Here is a 24,857-nt window from a genome sequence, read left to right on the forward strand (position 1 = left end):
TGGCAAAATGTGAGAATTGCCATTTTTGCTGACGTTTTATGCTAAAATTATGTTAGATTTAATGCCTTACTGGGGAGAGACCGTCAAAAAAACTTACCGAATAATCCTTAAACGTCAATGTTGCAGTTCGAGTGCCTTGCTTGAACGTTATAATAGGAATATCTCCCTGCCAGCTGAAACTTGTCAAGAATACTCGTAATCTGGTCATAAAGTTCCGAGTCGTTGTCGATGAAATTTCGGTTGGCTTTTCAAAAGTTGGTCCTACTGAAATTTTAGAAGGATTGTATATTTGAACTAGGAGCCAAAATGCAAATGCAAGATTTTGAGTAATAATAGTCGGTGCTGGAAAAGTGCTGGGTCCATTTTTAATGGAGGACTTTGCTTCAAACATTACGTTCAAAGAGTCGAAAAGATTCTGGATAATCCGCCAAAAATTGTAAGACTCAACGTTGTAGCCTACTATATCTGCTAATCTCATGCCCTGGGCAAATAATATTTCGTATCTGTCTAGCTGTAGCTCGTCTGGTGGAACCATATCTACCTCCTTCGTAAGTACCTTGTGTATCGTCTGTAAAATGATAGGGAGGAAAAATATGGCCACAGGAGATGAATCAACGAGTGAAAAGAACGAGCTAGCAAACTGACTAGTAACAAATTTCCAGGTATGTATATTGCCGGAGTTCACTTCCTCACTTGCTACTCGGCTGATCACTTCTTCGAATTTGGTTCCTTCATCGTTTAACAGCGATGACTCAAAGAAGTTAACAAGATAAACCCCCAGTTCATCCGGACTGGATCTAAACCAAGTCTTAGAACTAGCGATTTCCATGGCCAAAGGATCAGCAAGTTCAAAATTCGACAAGTCTCTGAACCACGATAGTGACTCTGTTTTGAAGCTAGGGAAATAATCCGAGACATAGCGAAGGACCTTGGTCATGAATGCGGCGTATGGTCCTTCTAACTCCTTTCCTTTCACCAGCTAAAGTTTATCGTTAGACTACCATTGCAAAATAGCTAAGGTTCTTGATTTGAATGATTACCTACCTCATATTGCTGCTTCCCTGATTCCAATAAGACAGTTAAATATCTGTTGGCCTCGTTTCTATCGATAAGTGACAGCTGGGAAATTATATCTAAAGAGTTAGAATGGCATTTTCATCAGTACAATTGCAGATCTGAAACTTACGCTTAATTAATTCTGCTCTGTAGAATTTCAATGTTGATTGATCGAAACTGGCCACTTTATCAAACCCAGATAACCAAACTACCTCCGGCGCTAGACGTCGAATAATGTTGAGATACATAAACTCATAGACAATGTCGGCAACAGTGAGATACACGAAAAGACGTTCCAAGAACTTTCCTCTGTACTGTCCAAATACTGAAGAGCGTGCCAGAATATGAGATAACAAGACAGGCTCAAATCTTTCCTTTTTAGACGATTGAGCAAACCCATCCCATGAGTATATAGTGAACAAGAACCATTCCCACCGCTATATATTTGTTAGTGACATCAATTAATTCCCGGAAGTATGGAGAATACTTACAATAGCTCGAGTTTTACTGACTACAAATGCAGCTATTGAAACCCAGGTTTCAACACACTCTAAGATTAGCGAATTGTCATAGGTGGATCCCGGTTCAAAACACTTGCCAAGAAATTTGAAGAAGCTGACTAGTAATGAGCTTCGAAATGGGTGAACCTGGCATTCGTTGATCCTCGTAATATCCATGGCACTGTCTTCATCGGTATCCATTGAGTCCAGCTCAAGCAAATTCAGTATACAATATTCACTTGAATGCATATAGTGCTTAATCAGGATGAGAACCTTGGATACTACATGGGCTGGGATGCCATCGAGCAATAAAATTGTTCCACATGCTAATATTGTTAGTTCTATAAATTGAAGACCCTTTCAAGGAATTTGTCTATACTTACAAGGAGTTAGAAGATTCATCCACTGACGGGATTTCGAAATCACCGCTTGGTTGGAAACCAGTTTGTCTATGGAAACTACCGCTTTCTCAAAGAACTTTTGATAAGTTACTACGTTCTGGTAATCAAGTTCTCGTTCGAGGTTTGAGGTGTATCTTCCCGTTTTTCGTGTATCTTTCAGGGCACTGTCCACAATCTCTGCGAACCATTTCATAGTGTCATCGAGGTCCATATCTTGCTCAAGCAGGAGTTTCGTCACCACAAACCATGCCTCTAAACTTAGATTTCTCGCTAATATGTGCGATTGTTCTAGCACTATGAATGATCTGAAATGATCAATGGTGGGACGAGTGCTAGGACGACCATATTTGAATTGGACCAACAAGAGTGAATACTGGTTACCCAGTGCGTCTAAATCTGTAACCTTTAGTCCTGATGACATAGGGTACAAGCGACCATTGAGAGGAGTGAGGATACCAATGAATTTTCTGAGCCTATTATCGTCACCCTGGAAAAAGCATATTGTCCAAGCTACAAGCTTTAAGAAGATATTATATGCAGAGTCGGTGGTCACGACTTCAGTGAAATTTCCATTCGACAAAAACGGCGATAATCCAGAGGGAACGGAGGGTTCAATGTTTGAAAATCTTCGGCCAGCAAAAAATTTGTAAATAGAAATGCACAATGCAGGATTGTTTTCCCATTTCCAATCTGTTGCCAATTTCAAGCACCGAACTAAAAATACTCGCTGGTAGGGAATGGCCAACGTTTGCTGCCCAGGGCTATCGAAAGTTGTCAATGTCAGACCTTGCAATATGTTTACTAACTTCCAGTTTGATTGCAGTGTTAACTTTGGAAGCTTATATACTGCCGAAAATATGAAAACTGAATGCCACACACGTTCCACTGAGTCTAAATCTTCGGGATTACGCAAGAGCTGGGGAAGTGTAATGACACTGTTCAACATATCATAAAATCCATCGCCTTTGACTTCATTGTCCAAAACATGGATAGCGATATAAATTATTTCCAGAATATAGCTTGTCCTGGTAATAACTCTATTCGACGTGCTTCTGTGTGATCTCATGATATTGCTCACCTCAGGTAGAAAGTTACTTACTATAAGTTGCACCAGCTTGCCTCCAAGGTTCCTGATGGCATTAGAATGACTATACATAGTAGTTGGGTCTGTCTTGAGCAAATCCTTTAGCCGGTGAAGGAGAAGCAGGCATAGGGAAGCGGTGGTAAATGTAAGTTGGGCAAACTCTGAAGAGGCGGTACTCATTTTTGTATTGGCAAAGGGTCTAGACCATACATCCAAAATATCAGCTACCAGCCCTAGAGTTAACCTAGAAAGTTCCTTGACAAAGTCCTGGTCGTAACTAGGTGAATTTCCGTCAGAAACAAGTGGTAGAACAAAGAGGAAAAACTCATAGACATCTAGAGAGTAGTCTTTAGATGCTACCTCAGGAGAGAGGCAGTCTTCGATCCAAATATGAAATCTATTGTATGCTTCTGATATTTTTGGAATTCTCAATCCATGGTCTTCAACTTTAGCCTCAACGAGTCCTATGCCATTGCCTAGAAAAATAGCATCCCTCTTAGACCCCAAAGGCCTCTGTACTACACAATTGTAGACAATAGTATCAGTGGCAAAAACCACATCATGAGCAAATGGTTGGACGTCGAATTGATATGAGTAAAACCTTCGGCCCTGAAAGGGGCGATTGGGTACTGCATCCATTGACGACAAATGGGGAGCACCTACAAGGGATGTTATTGGCTGCAGGTGGTCCATGTCACCCACAAGCTGTGTATCATCGTATTCCGTTCTCCTCTGCGGTGGCCGTAGGATTTGCTTCTTGCTCTTATATTCTCGTGTAACACGGTTGTTTTCCACTTCAGGTCTAGAGGATGCAAAAGAAAGTGACGAATTTGAGTGGGTTCTTGGGAGATTTTCATGCCGGAGAGGATACATTGGACGCATTCCAGGCGATATTGACTGTAATGGGGATAAAGCTGGGTATTGCTTTGGTCTTACGCTATTCATAGGCTTGGCTACCGAATATTCTCCGCTCTCAATTTCAATGATGGTGGTTCTAAACTGGGGAGATTTCGACTGATAGTAGGAATTTCCCCGAGAAACCACAGATAAACTTGGGTTCTTCTTTGTAAGCAGTTGAGTAGGCAACTTTCTCCTGGGCTTACTCTGTTCCTTTCTTTCTCGAACAGATGTAGGAGCAGTCCTGTAATTGTTATCACTACGAACACTCTGATGGTGCTGTCGCACATTGCTATAGGAACCAAGTTTGTTTGTTTGTCTTAAACGACCCCTCTTCCACCGCTTCAGTGTTTTGAGTTCTGGGTGCGACTCGTCGCCATCATTGATAACAATATATTTGTGAGTCGGAGAATCCAAGCGTTGTTCATGAGCCTTCAAAAGAGCACTTCTCTGTGCAATCAGTGAAAACCTTGGCATATTATTACGTTCGGTAGAAGTAGAATTATCAATGAGATCAACAATGCTCATTTGCTGAGTAGTAGAATTCTGACTTTGCCTGGCCTCAGCTGTCACTTTGGAATTATGATGCCCTTGGGGCCGTCTCTTAGTCGATTTACCAGTGATCCTTGTCTGGTGGTTTGTGTGTCTAACACTGCCCCTAGGCCTTTTATGCTTATATCTTGTATCTTTTGAATTACCGTCTATTGTTGACTGAGCGAGCCTTTTCCTGGGTCTAGTTTGAGGATTCCTGGACGATCCGCCCTTGGAAGGACCATTCATTGTGTCAATATGGTCATCCTCCATGTCAGAAGGGTCGACTAAGTCGTCCAAAGGCTCGAATTGGCCCGGCAGGCCGAAGTCATCGTCCGACGAGATTAGTATTGGGCGGTGATTATTATCGACTGAATCTGTTCGTATAGGGGATGCAAGAACAGGTGGCGTTAAGGACGGTGCTTTAGGTGTGGTCCGGGTATATGCAGGAGGGGAAGCTGTCCGAGAAGACGTGAATCCAAAAGGAGCAGGCGACAATGGCCTTTGAGTGGAGTTTCCTATCTTTTTTCTCGCGACACCCTTATGATTATTCTCGGTGCTTGAATTAGTCTTCTTCTTGTTTGTTTTGTTCTTGTTTTGATGCTGCAGAGTATAATCAATAGTAATAAATGATGGTGGAAGAACACCACGCACCTTCTTTTTCAGGAGCTCTATTTCAGAAGCCAGCTCTGGTTCTGATTCGGAATCTGATTCGCCACTGTCTGAACTTGAGTTAAATTTCGAGCTATCTGCCGAGTCTGTACCTGAATTTGGTCTTGAATGCGATTCTGTCTCAGGGCGTGCTATAGTCTTGAATAGTTGTCTGCGGCGACGTTGTTTGGCGAGCAAAATGCGATCAATGGCTTCATCCTCAGAGCTTGCAGCTGAACTTCCTTGAGAAAATGCATTGGCATATAGGTGTTCGTCGGGATCTAAAGCTTTTAGTTTTGCGGCTCGGCCTTTAGTAGTTTTGGAAGGCAGGGAAACTGGTGGAATAGGTGAAGATGGGGGAGGAGAAGAAAAGGTTGTACCAAAGGTCTCGTTATTCTCCTCGTATGCAATATCTTCAGAATTCATATCATCGCCCATGCTTTCTGGATATAGTTGAGACTGAGATGGCGTCTCTTGCTGGGAACTTGAATTCTGTGGCAGTTGTGGATCTGGGCCGGATGATTTACCTTGACTTGGAACGACAACTGGCCTTATACCTCTACTCTTTAAAGATCTACGATAAAGCTCATACTCTAATGTATAAGGGTGTAGTTGCAAGACTGTCCGCTGACGAAGACTTCTACCACTTCTAGCCTCGACGATGGCAACAGCATTAACTATTTCATTTTCTTCCAGAGAAGTTTGAGCGGTATGTGGATGTTCAGTAGATAAACCGTCAGACGTACTACTTTCAGCAGATATAGTGGTTGTAATGCTGGAGTCAGGAATTATTGGTAATTGAGGTTGCTCTCTATCTTCTTGGGATCCTGGTGGAAGATCAATTTTGTTTTGAGTAGCGGATTCCCTACTTGACTGTGGTTTTCGAGCAAGTTCGATATTTGCTCCAGACTCGAAACCATTTCCAGATAATTCTTCGAGTAGCAGGTCGCTCTGTTGTTGAACATCGGCGTTTAGTCGTTGATTCTCGGACTGTACCTCATTTGTCAAAGGTATTCTGGAGTTGTGATCCAGTTCATAATCAGGGGGCTCGTACGCGGTCAGTGACCGAGTTATTACTTCGTCATACAGAGACCCCTCTGAGTCCGATATATAACCATCTTCTAGCGGCATGCTTTACATTTGTGGCTACTGTTCAAAAAAAAATTAAACATAAACAAATGCCTGATCATTGGTATAATTCACATCATGCAGGAGCTTAATAACGGTGCGCGTTCACGTCGCGTTCGAAGCGGCGTGTAAATTTACGCCGCCGCTGGTGTGGCTGGTTCCTGATCAAGGAAACTCAGGGGAAGTATTGCATCGCGCTCAAATATCAGATATAATGAGTCCAGGACACCAGTTGCTGTCCATATATTGACCATATGGAACCTATACCCTGACTTAAATGAATAATTAAATAATTTAGCACAAAAATTTACTACATAATCGGTTGATATATTACCTTTGATGGCTCTAATTGGCCGCTATAAGTTCTCTCTCTATAAGCTAAGACTCTGACCGTCCTTGCTAGTTCCTTCCATATATCTCGAGACAAATCTATCTAATGCTAGTTTCACAAAATAAAGTTGGAACAGCTGGCTTTGACAAGTATTCGCTTATGTGTGTCCAAGGTAGTTCCCATATGTATAATGATTGACAGATGATTCTGGTAATCTTAGTGTGGCTTACAGTGCATGAGGTAAGATTAACAGCAGCCAATAAAGATGCGTCTAATTTCAAATCAACCAATAAACGCACGTCTATTAAACTCATTGCACTTCCCAACTTGGATGGTGGCTGACTGATCGGGCGAGTCACCTGACCATTTGTGGCTTGGAGCGGAAATAGCTCGAAGGTTATTGGATAATACAGCTGATTAAACAGACTGCATTTGGAGATAAGATCTAAACATGATTAATATAAATAGCTGGATCTGCCCGTCATGAGATTATTTTTGAAATCATTAATCATTAATAGTTGAACAATAAACAACAATCTACTTCACTAGTGTTAAGGGATTATTTCCATATTAAAGCGACTTTGTCTACTACATCTCTCAAACAAACTACTACTACCACTAAAATGACCTGTTGCGGAAAATCATCTACTTGTATCTGTGCTCAAGAAGCCAGATGTTCTTGTGGCCAACAACCAGCTCAAGCTTGCAACTGTAGCCGTGCTGCCACTGAAAACAGTGTTTCTGGTCAAACCTGTTCTTGTGGAAAGAGACAAGCCAATGCTTGTACTTGTTCTAGATCGAAGCAAGAGAACTCTGGTCTCTTAGAGGGCGAGGTTGACTTTACCAACATGAAATAAATCTGAGTTCGGCATTTTAAACTAAGTTTACCTCAGTTGTAAGCAGCTGATCCGGGTTGTGTTATCGCTTGCTTTTTAGCACTTATTTATTTATTATTAGATGTTTTGCACATTGTTATTACTATTTATTACTATGTTGTAAATAATATACTACAAATTCAAAAATTAACTAGCCAAAGGGTGCAAACCAACTGTCACTACGATAACGATAAGATTATGCTACCAGGAACTTCTTAGTGTATAGCCGGCTAATCTCTTATCACACATTATCTCACATCAGAGATTACGCAAGGACCAGCTGATAGGACCCTGCAGATGAATTGAAACACGTGACTAACAGTTTTGACGGGATTGAATAAAAATATTGAAAAACGAAAGAAAAGTCGAAGACTTGAAGAAAGAGGAACATCCTGGATTCCAGACGTAACGACTCGAGCGAAGCGAGAGGAGCAGCGGGGTCTGGGGCGGAGCCCCAGCCGCCGGAGGCAGCCATCAGCAGTCGTTGTTCCGACGTGACCCAATCTGTTTCCCGCTTTACGTAAACTTTTAAATCCATCACCGGACTCCATTTAGATTTTGGTTTCAGAAATAGATAAAACCGAAAGGTGGCTGAGCTGGAATCGGAGTTAAGACGACAGGAGATGATGCGAGATCAGCGTTGAGATGCGTTTTTAACTAACGGCGCATCGGCGTTAAAGCATTCTATGCGGCGATTCTATGCGTCGGAAGGTATGTTGCTGATTCGGTCCCGAGGCCGACATGGGTGGCCAATTTGAGTTTGGTCGATATAAGAGGCCGTCAACCCCGGCGACTGTTTGCTGTTTTTTCTTTATTTTAAATATATTTCCACATCAGATCATCTGGAAGGAGTTTTAGGAAGAGTTTGTCCGTTTTTTATTGCCTATTGTTTACAGTTGAGGTTGGTAGTATTGGTACTTGGATCAGGATCACTCGTATTAGTACTCGGATCAACAGACAGTAATTATTGTTTACATTGACATCCACTCTCACATCGGTTCGAGCTGTCACTGGAACATTTATAAGAGCAGCATCTGAACTCAGATACTCTAGCTCCGCAATATCGGCAGTTCCAGTTAGATCGGTTCGATCCTCATTTTCTCACGTAACAAGTGCTCCATCACCGGCATACTCGCACTCATACCAAGCATATCAACTGGGATATAGCACCCAACAATCACTGCAAAGCTATCCTTATTACTCCAATTCACCGGAAATCATGGCAGAAGTACAACAAGCACCTGCTTCCGCTGCTATCAACGAGCCCTCGTCGGCAACACAGACGAAATCTGGGGGTCGATCGGTTACTACCGGCGCAGTTAAAAAAGAAAGACATGTTCTGACGTATAGAGAATCATTCTCACAATGGTTGAAAGCTCCATCACACGAAGAAGCAGAGAGAAACGTACTTAGTTTATTGGATTTTTTCCCCGAGTCAGATGGAAAACGAGTTGCTAAAGTCAATAAAGTGGATATTGGCAATAAGCTACATATTAATGAGTTTGAAATCGTCAACGTGGAGAAACCAGACGATGTGACAGAAGCAGGTTCTGAATATTCAAAGAACCTCGTTGTTCTGCATGGATACGGTGCTGGTTTGGCATTGTTTTATAGAAATTTCGCAGAATGGAGTTCTATAAAAGGCTCACGAACAATGGCGCTTGATTTGCTGGGATTCGGCAGATCTTCGCGACCAAAGTTTTCAATTGCAACTAAAGATGTCAGTGCGCGCGACGAAAATGGCCGGTTTAAGGTTGTTGTTGAGACCGAGAACTGGTTTATTGACGCTCTAGAGAAATGGCGAATCGCCAAAAACCTCGATAAGTTTACACTCATGGGTCATTCGATGGGTGGATATCTCGCTGCTGCGTATGCATTCAAATATCCATCGCGTGTTGAACGTCTAATCATGGTCTCGCCAGCTGGCGTTGAGCGTGGATATACACCAGAACTCGATAATGTGCGACTGTTTGGCGGCAACTCGACTGACTCTCTACCAAAACAATCTGCTAAAAACAAGCCCTCATCCAGTAGACAGAGTAGCGACGCCCCCCATATCGACGAAGAAGTATCTGTGTCTCAGTCAGATATCACACATCACCATCATAATGAACTACACCCCTCTGATTCACATTCATCTCTCGTCAACGAAGCATCTACTAGTAACAGGAAACTTCCCAACTGGTTTATGTATCTCTGGAACCGTAACATCAGTCCGTTTGTGCTTTTAAGAAGTGCTGCTATATTTGCTCCTCGAATGACGTCCAACTGGACCAGTAGACGTTTCAGCGATGTTTCAGAAAAAGAGAGAGATATCATGCATATGTACGCATATAAGACATTTACAGCACCTGGATCTGGAGAATACGGACTCACAAGACTGTTGGCAGCCGGAGCTGTAGCTCGAGAACCGCTGGTAGACAGGGTAGTTAAGGGTCTGAAATGCCCTTCTGTGTGGATATATGGCGAAAACGATTGGATGAATGTTCATGCTGGCGAAGAAGCGGTGCTCCGACTGAATAAACTGGGCACTTCTTCAGCTGCCAACGCCAAATCCCATGTAATTGACTACGCTGGTCACCATGTGTATCTCGACAACCCCTCTGATTTTGACCGAGTTGTTGTTGATTTCCTCAAAACTACAAACCATTAATTTATTACTAGAAATAGATCATTATTTAATTTTTATTTGGCCGGATTTGCCTCCGGCGGCTGGGGCTCCGCCCCAGACCCCGTAGCTCGCTTCGCTCGGTTATATGGAGTGTTCACAGCTTGGAAATTACCCCTGAGAATGCAGGTTTTGGATGCGGGAGTGTGATCCGAACTGCAAGACCCCCACTTAGCCGACGGCGGCTTCACGTGGAAATATGTCATTGACGTGGGGTCGTGAGGCGCCTATCATCTTATCTTCCTCGAATAGTGTTAGGTTTAGTATCATCTTCTCGATCAATTCAATTTGACACCTTCAATTGTATGAAATTTTCAGTTTCTTCTTTTGTTTTCAAATCTTTAACATCGACTCTTGCTCGTAACTCAATTCGTAAAATGTCTTCGTACGGATCTTCTGCTGGTTCCAGAATCGCTGGCAAGACTGTTCTTATTACCGGTGCTTCTGCTGGTATCGGCGAGGCCACTGCTTATGAGCTGGCTGAAGCTTCTGGTGGTGATATCCGTCTGATCTTGTCTGCTCGTAGAGTTGAAAATTTGAGCAAGATCAGTAAGGATTTGGAAGCTAAGTACCCCAAGGTTAAGGTTCTTCCTTTGGCTCTCGATGTTTCTAAATACAAGGAAATCCCCCAATGGGTCAAAGACATTCCCCAAGAATGGTCCAATGTTGATGTTCTCATCAACAATGCGTAAGTTATGAAGCGATAGCACCATTTTCGTTATTAATTAGTGTTTCTTCTATGGAATTGTTCTTAGTGAGAAGGAAACTAGGACTGTCAGTGCTAACGGTTATAGCGGTATGGTTCATGGAAACGACAAGGTTGGTGATATTGCCCCAGAGGATATTGATATCATGTACCACACCAATGTTTTGGGTTTAATAACTCTTACCCAGCAATTCATTCCCAAATTCAGGGCTCAAGGACATGGTGATGTTATCAACATCGGTTCTATTGCTGGTAGAGACCCCTATCCCGGTGGTGCTATCTACTGCTCCACCAAGGCTGCTTTACGTTCGTTCACCGAGACATTGAGAAAGGAGACCATTGACACCAGAATTCGTGTTATTGAAATTCAACCTGGTGCCGTCGAGACTGAATTCTCAAGTAAGTTGCGCAATTAGCGTTCCAATTGACAGCGCTTTCAAATTAAAGCTGAACTAACATCATACAGTTGTCAGAAACCGTGGTGACAAGGCCAAGGCCGATGCAGTCTATGCTGGAACCACTCCTCTCGTCGCTCAAGACATTGCTGAAGTTATTGTTTTCACTCGTAAGTAATCACCGAAATTTGGTTATCTCCATTGCTTGTACAAGCTCCTCAGTCGTTGTCAGACAGACATGTTCTAACTAAGCAGTTACTCGTAAGCAAAATACTGTCATTGCCGAGACACTTGTGTTCCCCAGCCACCAGGCAAGTGCTTTCCATGTTCACAAAAGAACCTAGGAGCTGTAGTCACCTGTACATACTAAGAAAAAGATACTGTGTGCGACATTTCCAATCATTACATACAATCCATACATAGCCAGCTTTGTTGCGACCAACGAGCTCCGACTCGAGCGAAGCGAGAGGAGCCACGGGGTCTGGGGCAGAGCCCCAGCCGCCGGAGGCAGACCAATCGAAGACTCGTAGAAGACACCATAAGAAATAAGTTAATTAGTTAGATAAGCTAGTCAAATTTAGCCACACGGTGGAGGGCGAGGTTTTCAAGAAGAGGAGTGTCTGAGTAACTGAACAGATAGGCTTGTTCGTCGTCCGAGTGATTGAAGTGTTGGAATTTTACCCAACTTGGGATACAAAAGGTATCATGCTGGTTCCAAATGAGTTTCTGTTCCTGTTCATTGTGGTTTACAACGGTGTATCCCTTGCCGGAGTACACGTGAACAATGAAAGAGCTGCTCTCTTGTCTCAATGGAGAAGAAGAAGAGGGACTGATTCTCTCAGCCTGAGCGCCAATGATAGTGGACAAGTGCTTCCCTTGCTTTCCCTTGACTTTCGAGACATAGTTATAAATAGCGTGAGACGATGAACTGCTGTCCAAAGTCTTCTGAACTTCGGCCCAAGGATACTTGATGGGCGAATCTCCAACTTCGGGAGTACTTGGATAACGCTTTTCGGCGTATCCTTCAGCAAAGTTTACAGGAATGGATTGAAACATGGGCAAATCAAGACCATCGAGCCAGATCATAGGACCCTCGCCTTCTTTACCGTGATCATGCCACTCCCATCTTGGAGTCAGAATCACGTCTCCACGTTCCATGTACAGTTTCTTGCCCTCTACAGCGGTGAAGCCGCCGGAGCCTTCAATAATAAATCTCAAGGCAAATGCCTGATGCCTGTGAGCTGGAGCAGTCTCTCCAGGATTGATAAGTTGTAATCCAGCATAAAGAGTGTCAGTGGTTTGAGGAGCTGTCAAAGCAGGGTTAATCAGCATCAAAACCCGTCTTTCTGCTTCATGTTCATTTACCACTCGACCAGATTCTAGAAGAAGAGGTCTTAATTCCTTGTAATTCCAGACATTGGGGATGGCTTTGGGCTGAGGGACTGGTGGTACCATAGCCGACATGACCGTCCACAAGGGCTCGACATTATGAGGGGGGAGTGAGTCGATAAGCTTCGATTGCTGTTGCGATCTTTCAGTTGAAGTACTAGTAGGTGTCATTTTGTAGCGATATATAATTCAATATGATTTGGTTAGTATCAAGAATTATAATATTTTAAATATCTGATTCATTTATATACTTTTGCTCATCACGAATGTCAGAATTCTCCGGCCGGTGTCGGGTTCTGTATTAGCAAAATAATTTCTTTTTCAACAAAGTTCGGCTCAGAGTGCCGAATTGCGGGGTGGTGCATGAGTTGACGCATCCCGCACTCGGGATATCTATCCGAACAGGATGATTGAACCGCCAGTAAAGTTCGGATCTCCAATCCGAATTCATACATATATATATATATATATATATATATTATAAAAGTATTAATTAAAAAAAATAAACAATTGTATTAGAAACAAAAACACTACAGTTTTAAAACATTAGAGAACATCAAAATGGTTGCTTGGAAGAGACTTATTAGATTTGTAGCTACTGACGGCAAAGTGTACCGCGGTGAGCCCATTATTTCTGAAAATCAAGACCTTGGAAAATTGGCCGAGGACGGTACAAAGTTGAGTGCCAAGTTGATCAAGGGTGATGATATATTTTCAGAAGATACTGTGGTAACGAACGAGGTTCTTGAAGTTTCCAAGCTTCTTGGACCCCTTGCTCCTACCGACGTCCCTATTGTCAAATGTGTTGGTTTGAACTATATGAAGCACATCCAAGAGGGTGGAAGAACGCCTCCTCCTTATCCATCAATCTTTTACAAGCCAAACTTTGCCGTTGCCGACCACGGTGAGGATATTCCAATTCCCAAGATCAGCCAAGAAAACCAGCTAGACTACGAAGGTGAGCTTTGTGTAGTCATTGGCAAGACTGGAAAGGATATTAAAGAAGAGGATGCTTTGTCATACGTTGCCGGTTATACCGCTGGTAATGATGTTTCTGCTAGAACTTGGCAGCGTGACCCGAAATATGCAGGTGGTGTACCTCAATGGGGTTTCTCTAAATCTTTTGATAAATATGCTCCATTGGGACCCGTTCTTGTTTCTACTTCGGAGATTCAAAACCCTGGAACCTTGGAGTTGAAGACTTTAGTAAATGGCGAAGTCAGACAACACACAAACACTGATGATCTGTTATTCAATGTGGCCAAGATCATTGCATTCATTTCTCAGGGTACCACTTTAGAAAAGGGTACAGTTATTATGACAGGAACACCATCCGGTGTTGCCATGGGCATGAAACCTACTCCAAAGTATCTCCATGCCAATGATGTTGTTGAGGTTTATATTTCATCCATTGGAACTTTGAAAAATAAGATGCATTTCATTTAGAGCATTTTTTAGATATTAGTTATATATATATAGGGAATAAAGTGGAGGATATTATATATAGAAAAGTTACGATTGATACTGATAAATCCCATTACGCTCTAGCCTAACAGAGAAATATAGATCAAGAGAGGATGAATATAATGAAATTAAGACGAGTAACCGTGGCACTGAATAATATCAAAGTTCGCAACTCACTATCATCTCCCCCAACAATCTAGGCAAGAAAAAAACACAAAGGTAATATACAGTTTAAGTAGTACATGACTAATGCTACAGTGCATCATATTAATTTAAAATGGTTGAAATTGCAGGTAATTCAATTAAGGGCTGTACACCAATTTTGCTACACAATTTGAGTGTCTACATTAGCAAGATAGGCTTTACGAGAGTCGTCAAAAAGAGCTTTGGCAGGAACGAAATTGTTTCTCCAAATTTCAGGATCATCCATGAGAGTGGATCTCACCATGTAAAGACCCTCGTGCTTAGTAGGTATAGTTAACAGAGTGCAACCACATTCACCACAAAAAAGTTTCTTCTTAATAAATCCGCTCTGAGTAGCAGTGACAATATATTCTTTTAGCACCTTCTTGTCATCGTGAATTTTAACATCACTCTCATTGTACTTAGCCAAGATCTGTCCCAAGTGACCAGATCCCTTACGGCAGTCTGAGCAGTAGCAGGCAAGTGTGGCTATAGGTGTGGTAGGAGCAGTGAACCCAACAGCTCCACAAAGACAAGATCCCTCCGCACTCATTTTATCAGAAAATGTGAGCGAACTATTATATTATAATATAAACTAGCCATTATATAGCGGTATATATATTATAGTCACGGGAATCATCAACCCCACAAAGTGGCTAAATATGACATGCATAAAAGCTCGGGATATTTAGCCGACCAGTCAAAAGTTCCGCTTTCGTTAATTTTCAGTTAAACTTAGGAGATCAGGGAGGCCGCCAAACTTTATATTGAATCAAATAGTGAAAAAATGTTAACTATAGACATTTTATATATTTCTCATAATAATTGTTGAATAATATAATAGCAAGTACATCTCCCCTCTCTACTGTTAGTTTTCCAACATTCACCACCGATAGCCGGTACTTGTCCCAATCTGGAATTCCGCACATACCGAGACTTTCCGAACTAGGGCATTGTACCCCACACCCTCTCCAATTGGAACAACAATTTCGACTTGGTGCTAAATGACATTGCCCACAATGCCATGATCCCTCGTTGAATATTGACTAATCACCCATCAAACCTATCTTGTTGACTTATTGTCATCCGGGCATACATATTATTGGGTTTTGTGGTTGAAATCATTCATTAAATCCCGCATTTGCCTGTTGACAATATTTGTTAAGTTGATTAACGGGCTGAACGAGCCGAAAGTTCGGGAGAATCTCTGCATGCTCAGAATAGTCGGAAAAAGAATCCGTTGCAGGTGTTAGATACTTCTTAGTCAAGTGTGGGGAATAGATCAATGGACGGAATTAAAAAATCCCATCAACAAGTGGATGGGCAGGGTTTAGAGAGCCATTCAATCGTTGGTGAAAGGGTGGATCGGTCTCCAATTCAAGAATATGATGATAGCATGTACAATGATTCGTCTTCTACTAAGCGAAGAAGAGTGAATCTCGCTTGTGTGCAGTGTAGAGATAGGAAAGTTCGCTGTGATGGAGCTCAACCAAGTTGTGGAAGATGTAATAGCCGTGGTACAAATTGTACTTATGCCAAGAAGTTCGCTCGTGCAAGGGTCAGTGCTGAGTATGTTCGTGAACTAGAGGAGAAGCTTGGACTTGTGGGAGGTAGTGATAGTAGAGACTGGTCGCAAGCTCCAACATCTCCAGGCCCACGAACGGTCTCAACAATTTCTCTAGAAGAGGCGACGTCTGGAGTTGGTTCAGCAATTCCGTCTCAATCAGAACAACAAGGACCAGGGGTTCATTCTATAAATGAAGGGATGTTTGGCGAGAACCAATCCAACTCGTCTCAATTACTACACCACAATAGTTCGTTCGCCGTCATTCCGAGAACTTCTCAAGACTCAAACATGCACTCACTCGGCTCAAATCAGTTGAATGCGAATAGCATATCGCCATCAACGACATATTCGATAAATTCCATAGATATCAGTCCTAATGGGACTGCAGATTCGAACCAACCTGGTACTCTATCCAATTCTCTGAAAACATCTACTGATGCAGGTACCAGTTTATCAGCCAGCATATCATCTCGTCCCAAAACCGTTTCATCATCATCAGCATTTGGAGACCCTGAGGATCCAACAACAGCTGCAGATGCTATGGGTGCGACAGCCAAGAAAACCAATGCTCGTAGACAAGATTTCTATGGATCTTCGTCAGCAATGTCATTTATGAAACTTGTCGAGGCAGCTGTTAATGCTGGTAAGGGGAATTCGAACATGCGAGCCAATGAATCGGAGGGATCTAAAAATTTCGCTCCTCACAAGTACAAGATGGCATACTCATGTGCCCCTTCATACTTGACAGGAGGGTCTGCTAAAGAAGAGGATTGGGTGGTACCCCCTCGACGGTTGGCGGACCATTATGTTCAATCATATTTCACATACGTCTATTCATTGTATCCATTTATTCATCAGACGTCGTTTATGACAGCTTATAATTCGGTTTGGGTGAGCGACTCTGAGCAAACAGATACTAATAATGGAAATGGAAATGGGACTGGCACTAGCAGAAGCGATGCTTTTGCCAAAGGTTCCTATGGTAATAACAGAATAAATGATGGCTTCGACGATAGCAGTGATGATGAGTTGAATGATGGCCATATGTTCTATTGCATTATGAATATGGTGTTTGCATTTGGTTGTTTGTTTTCCTCGGGCGTTGAAAGTATATCTAGAGAGAGTTCTTCTCAGGTCTATTTTGACCGTGCCAGGGAGCATTTGAATTTTGATGTACTAGCGACTGGAGACTCTGGGTCACTTATTCTTCTTCAGGCTCTCCTACTAATTGGCCAATATCTTCAAGCAACTCAACGTCCAGCTGCCTGTTGGAATGTGGTTGGTCTCGCTATCAGAGTAGCACAGGAACTAGGCCTGCACCAAGAACATCATATTGCTTCTCGGCCCAGTGTGATTGAACAGGAGTTATGTCGAAGATTGTGGTACGGTTGCACATTAATGGATCGTATAGTGTCAATGACATTTGGAAGACCACTGATGGTTACTCAGGATTTCAAAGTCAACCCACCTGCATTTCTCGATGATAGCTATATCACCGACTCTGGAACGATCACTCCACCAAAATCTAGTCCTCCTTCAATTCTTGGATTTTATCAACAAACTATTTTGCTGTACGATATTCTGGCAGATATTTTACAAAATGTATACGATACACATGACTCGACTGCTGTCGACGACGATGAGCAGCGCCTACTTGTTCTTACAAATATTCTCAAGACTGACTGCCGCCTTAACAAGTTTAAAAAGAATATTCCTCCTCATCTCCAAGTCGAAAAAATTTTGCAGCATCCACCATCAAATCCTTTTGCCCGTCAAACAAATGTTTTGCAGGCAAGAATTTTACATCTAGAGATAATGTTGTACAGACCCATCGTACTCTCTAATTCGACCCTGAAAGGTAAGCAGTCACCCTTGAATAATGATAGTAGCCTGCAATTGTCGCTGGAGAACACGATTTGTAGACTTTGTGTGATGTCCGCGATAAACCTCATCAAATTGATATTTGATAACAAAGACAGCCCCAACGTCCCTGCGATATGGTATAATATCTTTTACATTTATACCTCAGCATCTGTCCTCATGGCAGCCAAGCTTCGACCATCGCTGAAGAGCGAGCTTGATAGCGAATCAATGGAAGCAGCTTGGAAAATGGCCTTACACTTGCTTCGCATCTTTGAACAAACTGGTCCATCTGCTACACGCTGCCTTCGAATCCTGGAAGTTCTGCACGATAAAATATCTTCAGCAAGCCATCACCAATCCAAGCCTATGTTTGATTTTCTCCCCAACTTGGTCGATTCTGAAATTGATTTCGGACCCGATTCCGATCTTTTGTATAGTATGATGAATGATGCGTATGGCCCATTCTCGAGCAATACCATAGATTTCCACTACTTGGATAATCTTCCTGGTTTATAAATGAGATACCTATTTATTAATGAATTTATGACGCCTTATATACCTGCCACCTGCATGATGAAGAGAAGAATATTTACGGAATAGGTGTCTACAATATATCACCATTCCCTTTAGTTCTTCTCATCGCTGAGAATTAAACAATTTCAAATAAAAATATCATCAATACAGTCAGGTTACAAAACAATACAAACAGAGACACATTACCAATTTAAATACCAAGAGTCTTTTTAGCTCTTTTCGTGAAATACAGTTGGAGTGCAAGCACACTAGCAAGGGAGACCACACCCATCAGGCCGGCCATCAAACCACCTGCACCGCTGAATCCCAGGTTGTCAAACATATCTGGGAAATAGAAGGGGCCAATGAAACCGTAGGTCTGTCTGAAGAAGTTGATGAAATTGCCAATCTCAATAGACCTTTTATAGTCAACGTCAATACTATAGGTGATCAAGATGGTAGTAACAATCTGATTTCCGCAGGCAGCAATAGCAGCACCTACTAAAGGAGTGATGTTCCATTTCATGGGCGTTGCCTGCTCAAGTCTAACACCCCAAACTATAATGCCCACCATAGCAAGAATGAAGCCAATATATGATAGGGTCAATCGGTCTTCTATAACCTTGACTCCACGTTTACGAACACATCTCGTCATCCACCAGTCTGACAAAGGCCCAGACATTACTTCGCCAATGATGGAACCAACCAAGACGGCAATCATTTGTAGACCAAGGCCAACGGCGTCCAGGCCAAATTTAGGACCGAAAACTTGTGGTGTTTCAACAATAAGCACAATATTTGCGTAACAAAAGACAACAGCATATGCCAATGATGGAATAAATACTCTGATTTCTCTGGCCTCGGCAAGAGGAGCGATAAAACTCCAGAGGTTAATCGTAACATTTGATTTGGACTTGAATTTAAAGAGTGAATCAGGCTCATTGACGACAATACCATCTCGCTCCCAAAGAGTCTCACTGGCAATCATCCAGCCAAGGAAAGCAACAAAATTCATAATGGCCAGAATAAAGTATACCCATTTGATAGCAGCATATTTTACCACAAAACCCATGATGAAGGGACCACCTGGAGTACCAAGGGTAATCATAAGAGACCACCAACCATTCTTACTTCCTCTTTGATGAGAGAAGAACATTTCTGTGACAAGAACAGCACCCAAACCAAGACTAGGAGATACAAAGAGTCCTACAAGAACTCTTGTAGCCATCTGTTGTCCATAGGTCTTGGCAAAGCCACCACCAATATTGGCAGCACAGCAACAAAGACAGGAAATTACCTGAATCTTTTTACGGCCATATTTATTCATAATAGGAGTAGTGAAAATAGGTACAATTCCACTAATGAGAATTTGTGCGGATGTGAAATAAGAACAGGTTGGAATAGATACTCCATACTCTTCGGCCATACCTGGATAAGCAGGAACAATACCAGCAGCTCCAAAAGTGACCAACATACAAGAGTAGGCAATCAACGCCAAATGTAAATGTTTCTTAAGAGCTGGCCAATTGAGAGGATCTAATGGATCATGCGAAGGCATGGGGTCCAACTCAAGGGTTCCATGACGTTGAAGAATGTATTCAGTATTAAGCTCGGAAGGAGGTGGATATTGTTCTTCATGTTGAGAACCAATGTTTTTCTCTTGATCAGTAAAGGGAGATCCGTTAGGATGTTTGATTTCTAGATCACTCATTGCTAGTTATATAATAATAATAATAATGACCACTGTTGGGAATTTTTTATTTGTGCCTGAACCATTGGAATTTATACCACTGAAAGTCTTTGAAGTTCGGGAAAGTTTATAAGTTGGATCCCCGCAGTAGATCAATACATAGTGGGGTACACAGGAACAGGTGTATGCATTGACTTTTTAGTCCAAATGTCGGAAGCACCAGCCGCTAGTTCCAGAAATATGTACAAGCCAATAAATCCTGCAATTCGGTTCGTCTAATCTATCGAGTAATGGCTGGTATGCTCGATCTCTAATTTGACCACTTCTTTGCTCATGCAAATTCTCTTGCAGAGAGTGTCTCACTCAACGCCTTTTTTAGAAAATATGCATTAGAAAGGATTATCCAGCACGACGCGAGTTTTGGCCAATTCTGCTTAAATTTAGAGTTTAAGGCTTTGCCAAAAACATGGAGAAGATTTATACCGATTTAGGTTTCGGATAACGGCCTCAGTCGTCAAAACAATATCCTGGCCCATGACGGGTCAATCTGGTATATGTTTGAAAATAATATAATAATAATATGTGTAATATTTCTGATAAAGCCATAGCACAGAACGGATTAAAAGATGACGGCTACTTTAACGCCGACCCCGCCTTTGACGTAGGTTCTTGAGACATTGAGTGGCCGGCTCGGTACCTGTGCCCGACCACACCCCACCAGATTAGTCTAAGCTCGGGTTCACGTCCCGAGCAGAGGCTGCAATGATCGGCATTCCCGAAGCATGAGAGCTTGGTACTTTACCTTATCTTCAGGGGACTAGATGCTTTCGGGATAGTGGAGAAGGGACATGGACCCGACTGGAAACATCTTCTGGAACAACTAATATGCCCGATTTAATAGGGTTAACATGTTTGTCGGCTCAAGGAACCGACATCCGACTTTTCAAACAGCGGATTACCCCAGAACTCATACCCCATACGATATGTTATCTATTTATAAAAGAGCAATAAAATACTTATCGTTCATGTCAGAGATCAATCCAGGAAATAGGAAATATGGTCAGCGTTAAGAACAAATTTAAGATTATTGTGTGCGGAGGTGGTCTTGGCGGATTGGGCTGTGCAATCGGCCTGGCTTTGAATGGACACCATGTAATTGTATTGGAGGCTGCTAGTGAAATCAACGAGGTTGGTGCAGGTATCCAGATCCCTCCCAACTGTGTTAAGGTGTTAAATGAGTACGGAGTTGCTGAAAAGCTGAAGAAATATGTCACCAAACCAGCCAATATCAACCTTAGAAGATATTCTACTGGAGAGATTCTCAATGCTACCAAGCTCGACCCTCATATGACAGAGACTTATGGATTCCCCTACTGGCTCATTCATCGAGCTGACTACCAGAGAGTACTTTGGGATTATGCATTGTCTATTGGTGTAGCCATCAAAACTTGTAGTAGAATCGACTCTGTCGATGACGCTACTCATACTGTCAAGCTAGTTGATGGTACTACTTACACAGGAGATCTTATTGTTGGAGCAGATGGTATCAGATCCAAAGTAAGAGACAGTGCTGTTGTTGACGAAGAAGTCGTTCTTCCAACTCCCTCAAGTAACTGTGCTTACAGAGCTACAGTTCCCGCTGAAGAAATGTTGGCTGATCCAGTCATTGCACATTTGATGACCGATATTAATTCAAACTGTTGGATTGGTTATAGACGTCACGTCATGGCATATCCAATTAGAAATGGAAAGATGTACAATATTGTCATGTCCCACCCAGGACAGGCTGCTGTCGGTAAATGGGCTGAACCTGGTGATATCGAAGAAATGAAAAATCACTATAAAAATTTCGATCCAGTTGTTGTTCAGCTCTTGACACATGTCAAAACCGTTCTTAAGTGGGTACTGGCAGACCTCCCCACCCTGCCCAGATGGGTTTCAAAGTCTGGCCAAACTGTTCTCATTGGTGACGCAGCCCATGCCATGCTGCCATACTTGGCTCAAGGAGCTGCTCAAGCCATTGAAGACGGAGCATGCATTTCATCTCTTCTCAGCCAATGTGAGACTGAAAAGGATATTCCTGATGCCATGAGAAAATACGAAAAGAGACGTAAGCTTCGATGTGAAAAGATCCAGAGAGGTGCTCGTGATAATGGCTACATTTGGCATATGCCTGATGGTGAGGAGCAAGAGCAAAGAGACAGTGACATGAAGCTTCAACCTGCTGACAAGAAGAATCCTAATCAATGGAGTGATCCATTGTTTCAAAAATGGATGTTTGGCTGGGATGCCTTTCGCGATTAAATCTGTCGACTAGCTCAATGTGATCCAGAAGATATTCCCCTATTGTTGATATTTTGTATAATTAGGTCTAGCATAATCTGTTAAATAATGTGATTTCTTTTTTTTTCTTAAACGGATGCATATTGTGTATGAAGATGAGTACAATTTCTAAAGTCTAGAATACACTAAATTGTCTAATTGTCTAGTGTTGACATGCTGGGGGCCTAGCTCTTCAACAGAATTTACACCCAACAATCTCATGCAAGTTTCAATTTCCTCCCTCAGAATTTGTATAGTTCTTTGTACTCCTTGTTCGCCATAACCGGCCAAACCGTATAAAGCGGCCCTACCGATTCCGACTTGTTTAGCTCCAAGACAAAGGGCTTTCACCACGTCAGTTCCGCGGCGAATACCTCCGTCTACATAAACCTCAATAGACGAAAATACCTCGGGGGCGTATTTGCGGATTTCTTGGAGAATCATCAGAGGTGGTTGAGATTGATCCATGGCTCTTCCACCATGGTTAGATAGTAATATTCCATGAACAAGACCCTTGGGTGCCCATTGTGTAGCGGCTATCAGCGCATCCTCATATGTTTGAAGACCCTTTAAGATAATAGGCATGTCAGCAGGAATTTGTTTACGGAGCCAGTGAAGATCATCCCAAAGAAGTCTAGCAGAAGTGCCAGCAAATAAAGCTCTTCCAAGACCCTCTGAAGTCTCCGTTTTGGCAATACCTCCTGAGTTTTCTGAAAATGTCTTGCCATCATTAGCAACTCTCTCATCAGCTTCTCTCTTACCAGGAGTAGGAGCATCTAGAGTGAGCACGATAGCATGACATCTGCCTGTAGCAATTACTTTTGACAGAACATTTTCCGATATTTTGCGGTCGTTCTGAACATATAATTGATAAAAGAATTTCTGGGTCGAAACAATTGGATCACTAACAATATCTTCGAATTTCATGCTAGCATTGTTACTGATCATTTGTACGATTCCTTCTGAACCACACGCATGAGCGATACCCTTTTCACCTGACGGATGTGCTAGTCTTGCCATAGCGGCAGGACTCACAAACAGAGGCAGTGTGGTCACAAGACCCTGTATCTTGCTGACTGTAGAAACCGTCTCAACATCCTTGAAGATCCTTGGCCGTAACAAGACTTTTCTATAGACCTCGTTATTATAAACCTTTGTGACTAAATCATCAGAAGCTGAATAGTAATAAGCCCAGCCTTTAGCAGAGATAACCTTCTGAGCTGTTTTCTCGAAGTCATCTAAATTGAGCATGGCATCCAAAGCTGGCAATGCAACAGTTCCCAACTTGCTTTCATTAGAGGTCTCTGGAGTATCCTTGAGATTCTCAATATCTTCTACTTCACCAATATAAGCACTTGAACTAAGAGACTTCAAAGTGCCCTCTGGATGGATAATATCGAATTCTTCAGTAGCATCTTTTCCTGCTACCCGCAGAATAGCCTTCTGACCCCCTGGATGACGACTCAAAAAGTCCGTAACATCATACACTTTTCCGTGAAGTACAACCCAGCACGACTCTTTAGTTGTGTGTTTCTTAATCTCTTCAGCCAGAACTTTAACCATCTCTAAAATGTGACCCTAGAAACAAAAATACTGGATCCAAGACAATTACCATCCGCAAATTTCGAGTTCGATAAACTTGACTGTACCCCCACATTCACCCACTCTTCACCTCCTCTATCAGTAACTGTATTACTGTAAGAAATATGCAGCTTCACATTGGCTCACTGTGTACCCCCACTCAATACTTCCGCTGAAACTCTTCACTTGTGGTTCTTCAACGGGTTCGAATCTTCTATCCTGGTCTGCCTCCGGCGGCTGGAGCTCTGCCCCAGACCCCGTGGTGCTCGCTCCGCGAGCATTCGCGAGCCTCAAGCACTTCCTCTCTCACATTCCATTCCGGATCTTACAGCTCTTTAACCAGTCCGAGAAATAGATCTGTTCTGAACAATTCTCGCATCCAGATCCCAGATCCTTATTCCAACATACACTAACAGTGACAGTAACCTTCTCCTTTCTAAAATGCATGATCAATCAAACTGTACAGAGCTGAGCCCTAACACCAAATCAAATCAAACATACTAAAGCAATATACTCAGATCTTGGATCTTTATTATTCTTTCTACTATACAGTATACAGCGGAACGACGCCTCCACAAAATAAAACTATAGTCAATGGAACTTGTCAGACAGCCATACACACCCACCCAATATAACTCTTCCGAGGAAGCACATATAGAGGGTCAAGATCATCGCTCCTCTCGGGATTCTAGTGTACTAATTATCCAATAGCAACCGAGATCTTTCTATATCCGAAGATACAAAAAAGGTATCTCGGCGCCTAAATAACAATAACAAAACAATCGCAATTGAGAGGCTTCGCAAGAAGGTAAAGTCCGAAGACAGTAACCTAACAAACATATTTCTCACTCTAGGGTGTGCAGGTATCTATCTCATCAACCAAGTTGGATTCTGTGGCTCTTTAGAAGAGCTCAAAGAAGGACGTGACCTATAGATATGATCCTATGAAGTACGTCGTCAATAAGGAAAAAAAAGAAGAAAAACACAAATGGTGCGGACTCTGCCCCATATTTATATCCCATCCGGATCTGTGGGCTAGGGTCCATCTCGTGAAAAGTTTGT

The 24,857-nt window shown here is 42.4% G+C and overlaps 11 protein-coding genes across 11 annotated transcripts; 6 read left to right on the forward strand and 5 right to left on the reverse strand.

Moving 5' to 3' along the window:
* Positions 1-1,916: 1,916 nt before the first annotated feature.
* Positions 1,917-6,251, reverse strand: mus7 (DNA repair protein Mus7/Mms22; the record flags this gene model as incomplete). The annotated part of the gene is made up of 1 exon (XM_018879156.1): positions 1,917-6,251. The coding sequence occupies one exon, from the start codon at positions 6,249-6,251 to the stop codon at positions 1,917-1,919; it is 4,335 nt and encodes a 1,444-aa protein (XP_018737098.1).
* A 2,422-nt stretch (positions 6,252-8,673) lies between these two features.
* CLD1 (Cld1p) lies at positions 8,674-10,107 on the forward strand (the record flags this gene model as incomplete). The annotated part of the gene is made up of 1 exon (XM_018879157.1): positions 8,674-10,107. The coding sequence occupies one exon, from the start codon at positions 8,674-8,676 to the stop codon at positions 10,105-10,107; it is 1,434 nt and encodes a 477-aa protein (XP_018737099.1).
* A 320-nt stretch (positions 10,108-10,427) lies between these two features.
* AWJ20_2228 (oxidoreductase) lies at positions 10,428-10,814 on the forward strand (the record flags this gene model as incomplete). The annotated part of the gene is made up of 1 exon (XM_018879158.1): positions 10,428-10,814. The coding sequence occupies one exon, from the start codon at positions 10,428-10,430 to the stop codon at positions 10,812-10,814; it is 387 nt and encodes a 128-aa protein (XP_018737100.1).
* Positions 10,815-10,920: 106 nt separating this feature from the next.
* On the forward strand, positions 10,921-11,244 carry AWJ20_2229 (oxidoreductase; the record flags this gene model as incomplete). The annotated part of the gene is made up of 1 exon (XM_018879159.1): positions 10,921-11,244. The coding sequence occupies one exon, from the start codon at positions 10,921-10,923 to the stop codon at positions 11,242-11,244; it is 324 nt and encodes a 107-aa protein (XP_018737101.1).
* Positions 11,245-11,790: 546 nt separating this feature from the next.
* On the reverse strand, positions 11,791-12,783 carry AWJ20_2230 (uncharacterized protein; the record flags this gene model as incomplete). The annotated part of the gene is made up of 1 exon (XM_018879161.1): positions 11,791-12,783. The coding sequence occupies one exon, from the start codon at positions 12,781-12,783 to the stop codon at positions 11,791-11,793; it is 993 nt and encodes a 330-aa protein (XP_018737102.1).
* Positions 12,784-13,173: 390 nt separating this feature from the next.
* FMP41 (Fmp41p) lies at positions 13,174-14,058 on the forward strand (the record flags this gene model as incomplete). Its single annotated transcript, XM_018879162.1, has 1 exon — positions 13,174-14,058. One exon carries the CDS (start codon positions 13,174-13,176, stop codon positions 14,056-14,058), a length of 885 nt encoding a protein of 294 aa, XP_018737103.1.
* A 343-nt stretch (positions 14,059-14,401) lies between these two features.
* Positions 14,402-14,812, reverse strand: AWJ20_2232 (uncharacterized protein; the record flags this gene model as incomplete). Its single annotated transcript, XM_018879163.1, has 1 exon — positions 14,402-14,812. The coding sequence occupies one exon, from the start codon at positions 14,810-14,812 to the stop codon at positions 14,402-14,404; it is 411 nt and encodes a 136-aa protein (XP_018737104.1).
* Positions 14,813-15,544: 732 nt separating this feature from the next.
* On the forward strand, positions 15,545-18,205 carry ASG1 (Asg1p; the record flags this gene model as incomplete). Its single annotated transcript, XM_018879164.1, has 1 exon — positions 15,545-18,205. The coding sequence occupies one exon, from the start codon at positions 15,545-15,547 to the stop codon at positions 18,203-18,205; it is 2,661 nt and encodes an 886-aa protein (XP_018737105.1).
* A 208-nt stretch (positions 18,206-18,413) lies between these two features.
* Positions 18,414-19,913, reverse strand: HOL1 (Hol1p; the record flags this gene model as incomplete). Its single annotated transcript, XM_018879165.1, has 1 exon — positions 18,414-19,913. The coding sequence occupies one exon, from the start codon at positions 19,911-19,913 to the stop codon at positions 18,414-18,416; it is 1,500 nt and encodes a 499-aa protein (XP_018737106.1).
* Positions 19,914-20,948: 1,035 nt separating this feature from the next.
* On the forward strand, positions 20,949-22,196 carry AWJ20_2235 (uncharacterized protein; the record flags this gene model as incomplete). The annotated part of the gene is made up of 1 exon (XM_018879166.1): positions 20,949-22,196. The coding sequence occupies one exon, from the start codon at positions 20,949-20,951 to the stop codon at positions 22,194-22,196; it is 1,248 nt and encodes a 415-aa protein (XP_018737107.1).
* A 147-nt stretch (positions 22,197-22,343) lies between these two features.
* Positions 22,344-23,777, reverse strand: CYB2 (Cyb2p; the record flags this gene model as incomplete). Its single annotated transcript, XM_018879167.1, has 1 exon — positions 22,344-23,777. One exon carries the CDS (start codon positions 23,775-23,777, stop codon positions 22,344-22,346), a length of 1,434 nt encoding a protein of 477 aa, XP_018737108.1.
* Positions 23,778-24,857: the final 1,080 nt, after the last annotated feature.

The sequence above is a fragment of the Sugiyamaella lignohabitans genome, chromosome B (assembly GCF_001640025.1).
Source record: "Sugiyamaella lignohabitans strain CBS 10342 chromosome B, complete sequence".
NCBI classification, from domain to species: Eukaryota; Fungi; Ascomycota; class Dipodascomycetes; order Dipodascales; family Trichomonascaceae; genus Sugiyamaella; species Sugiyamaella lignohabitans.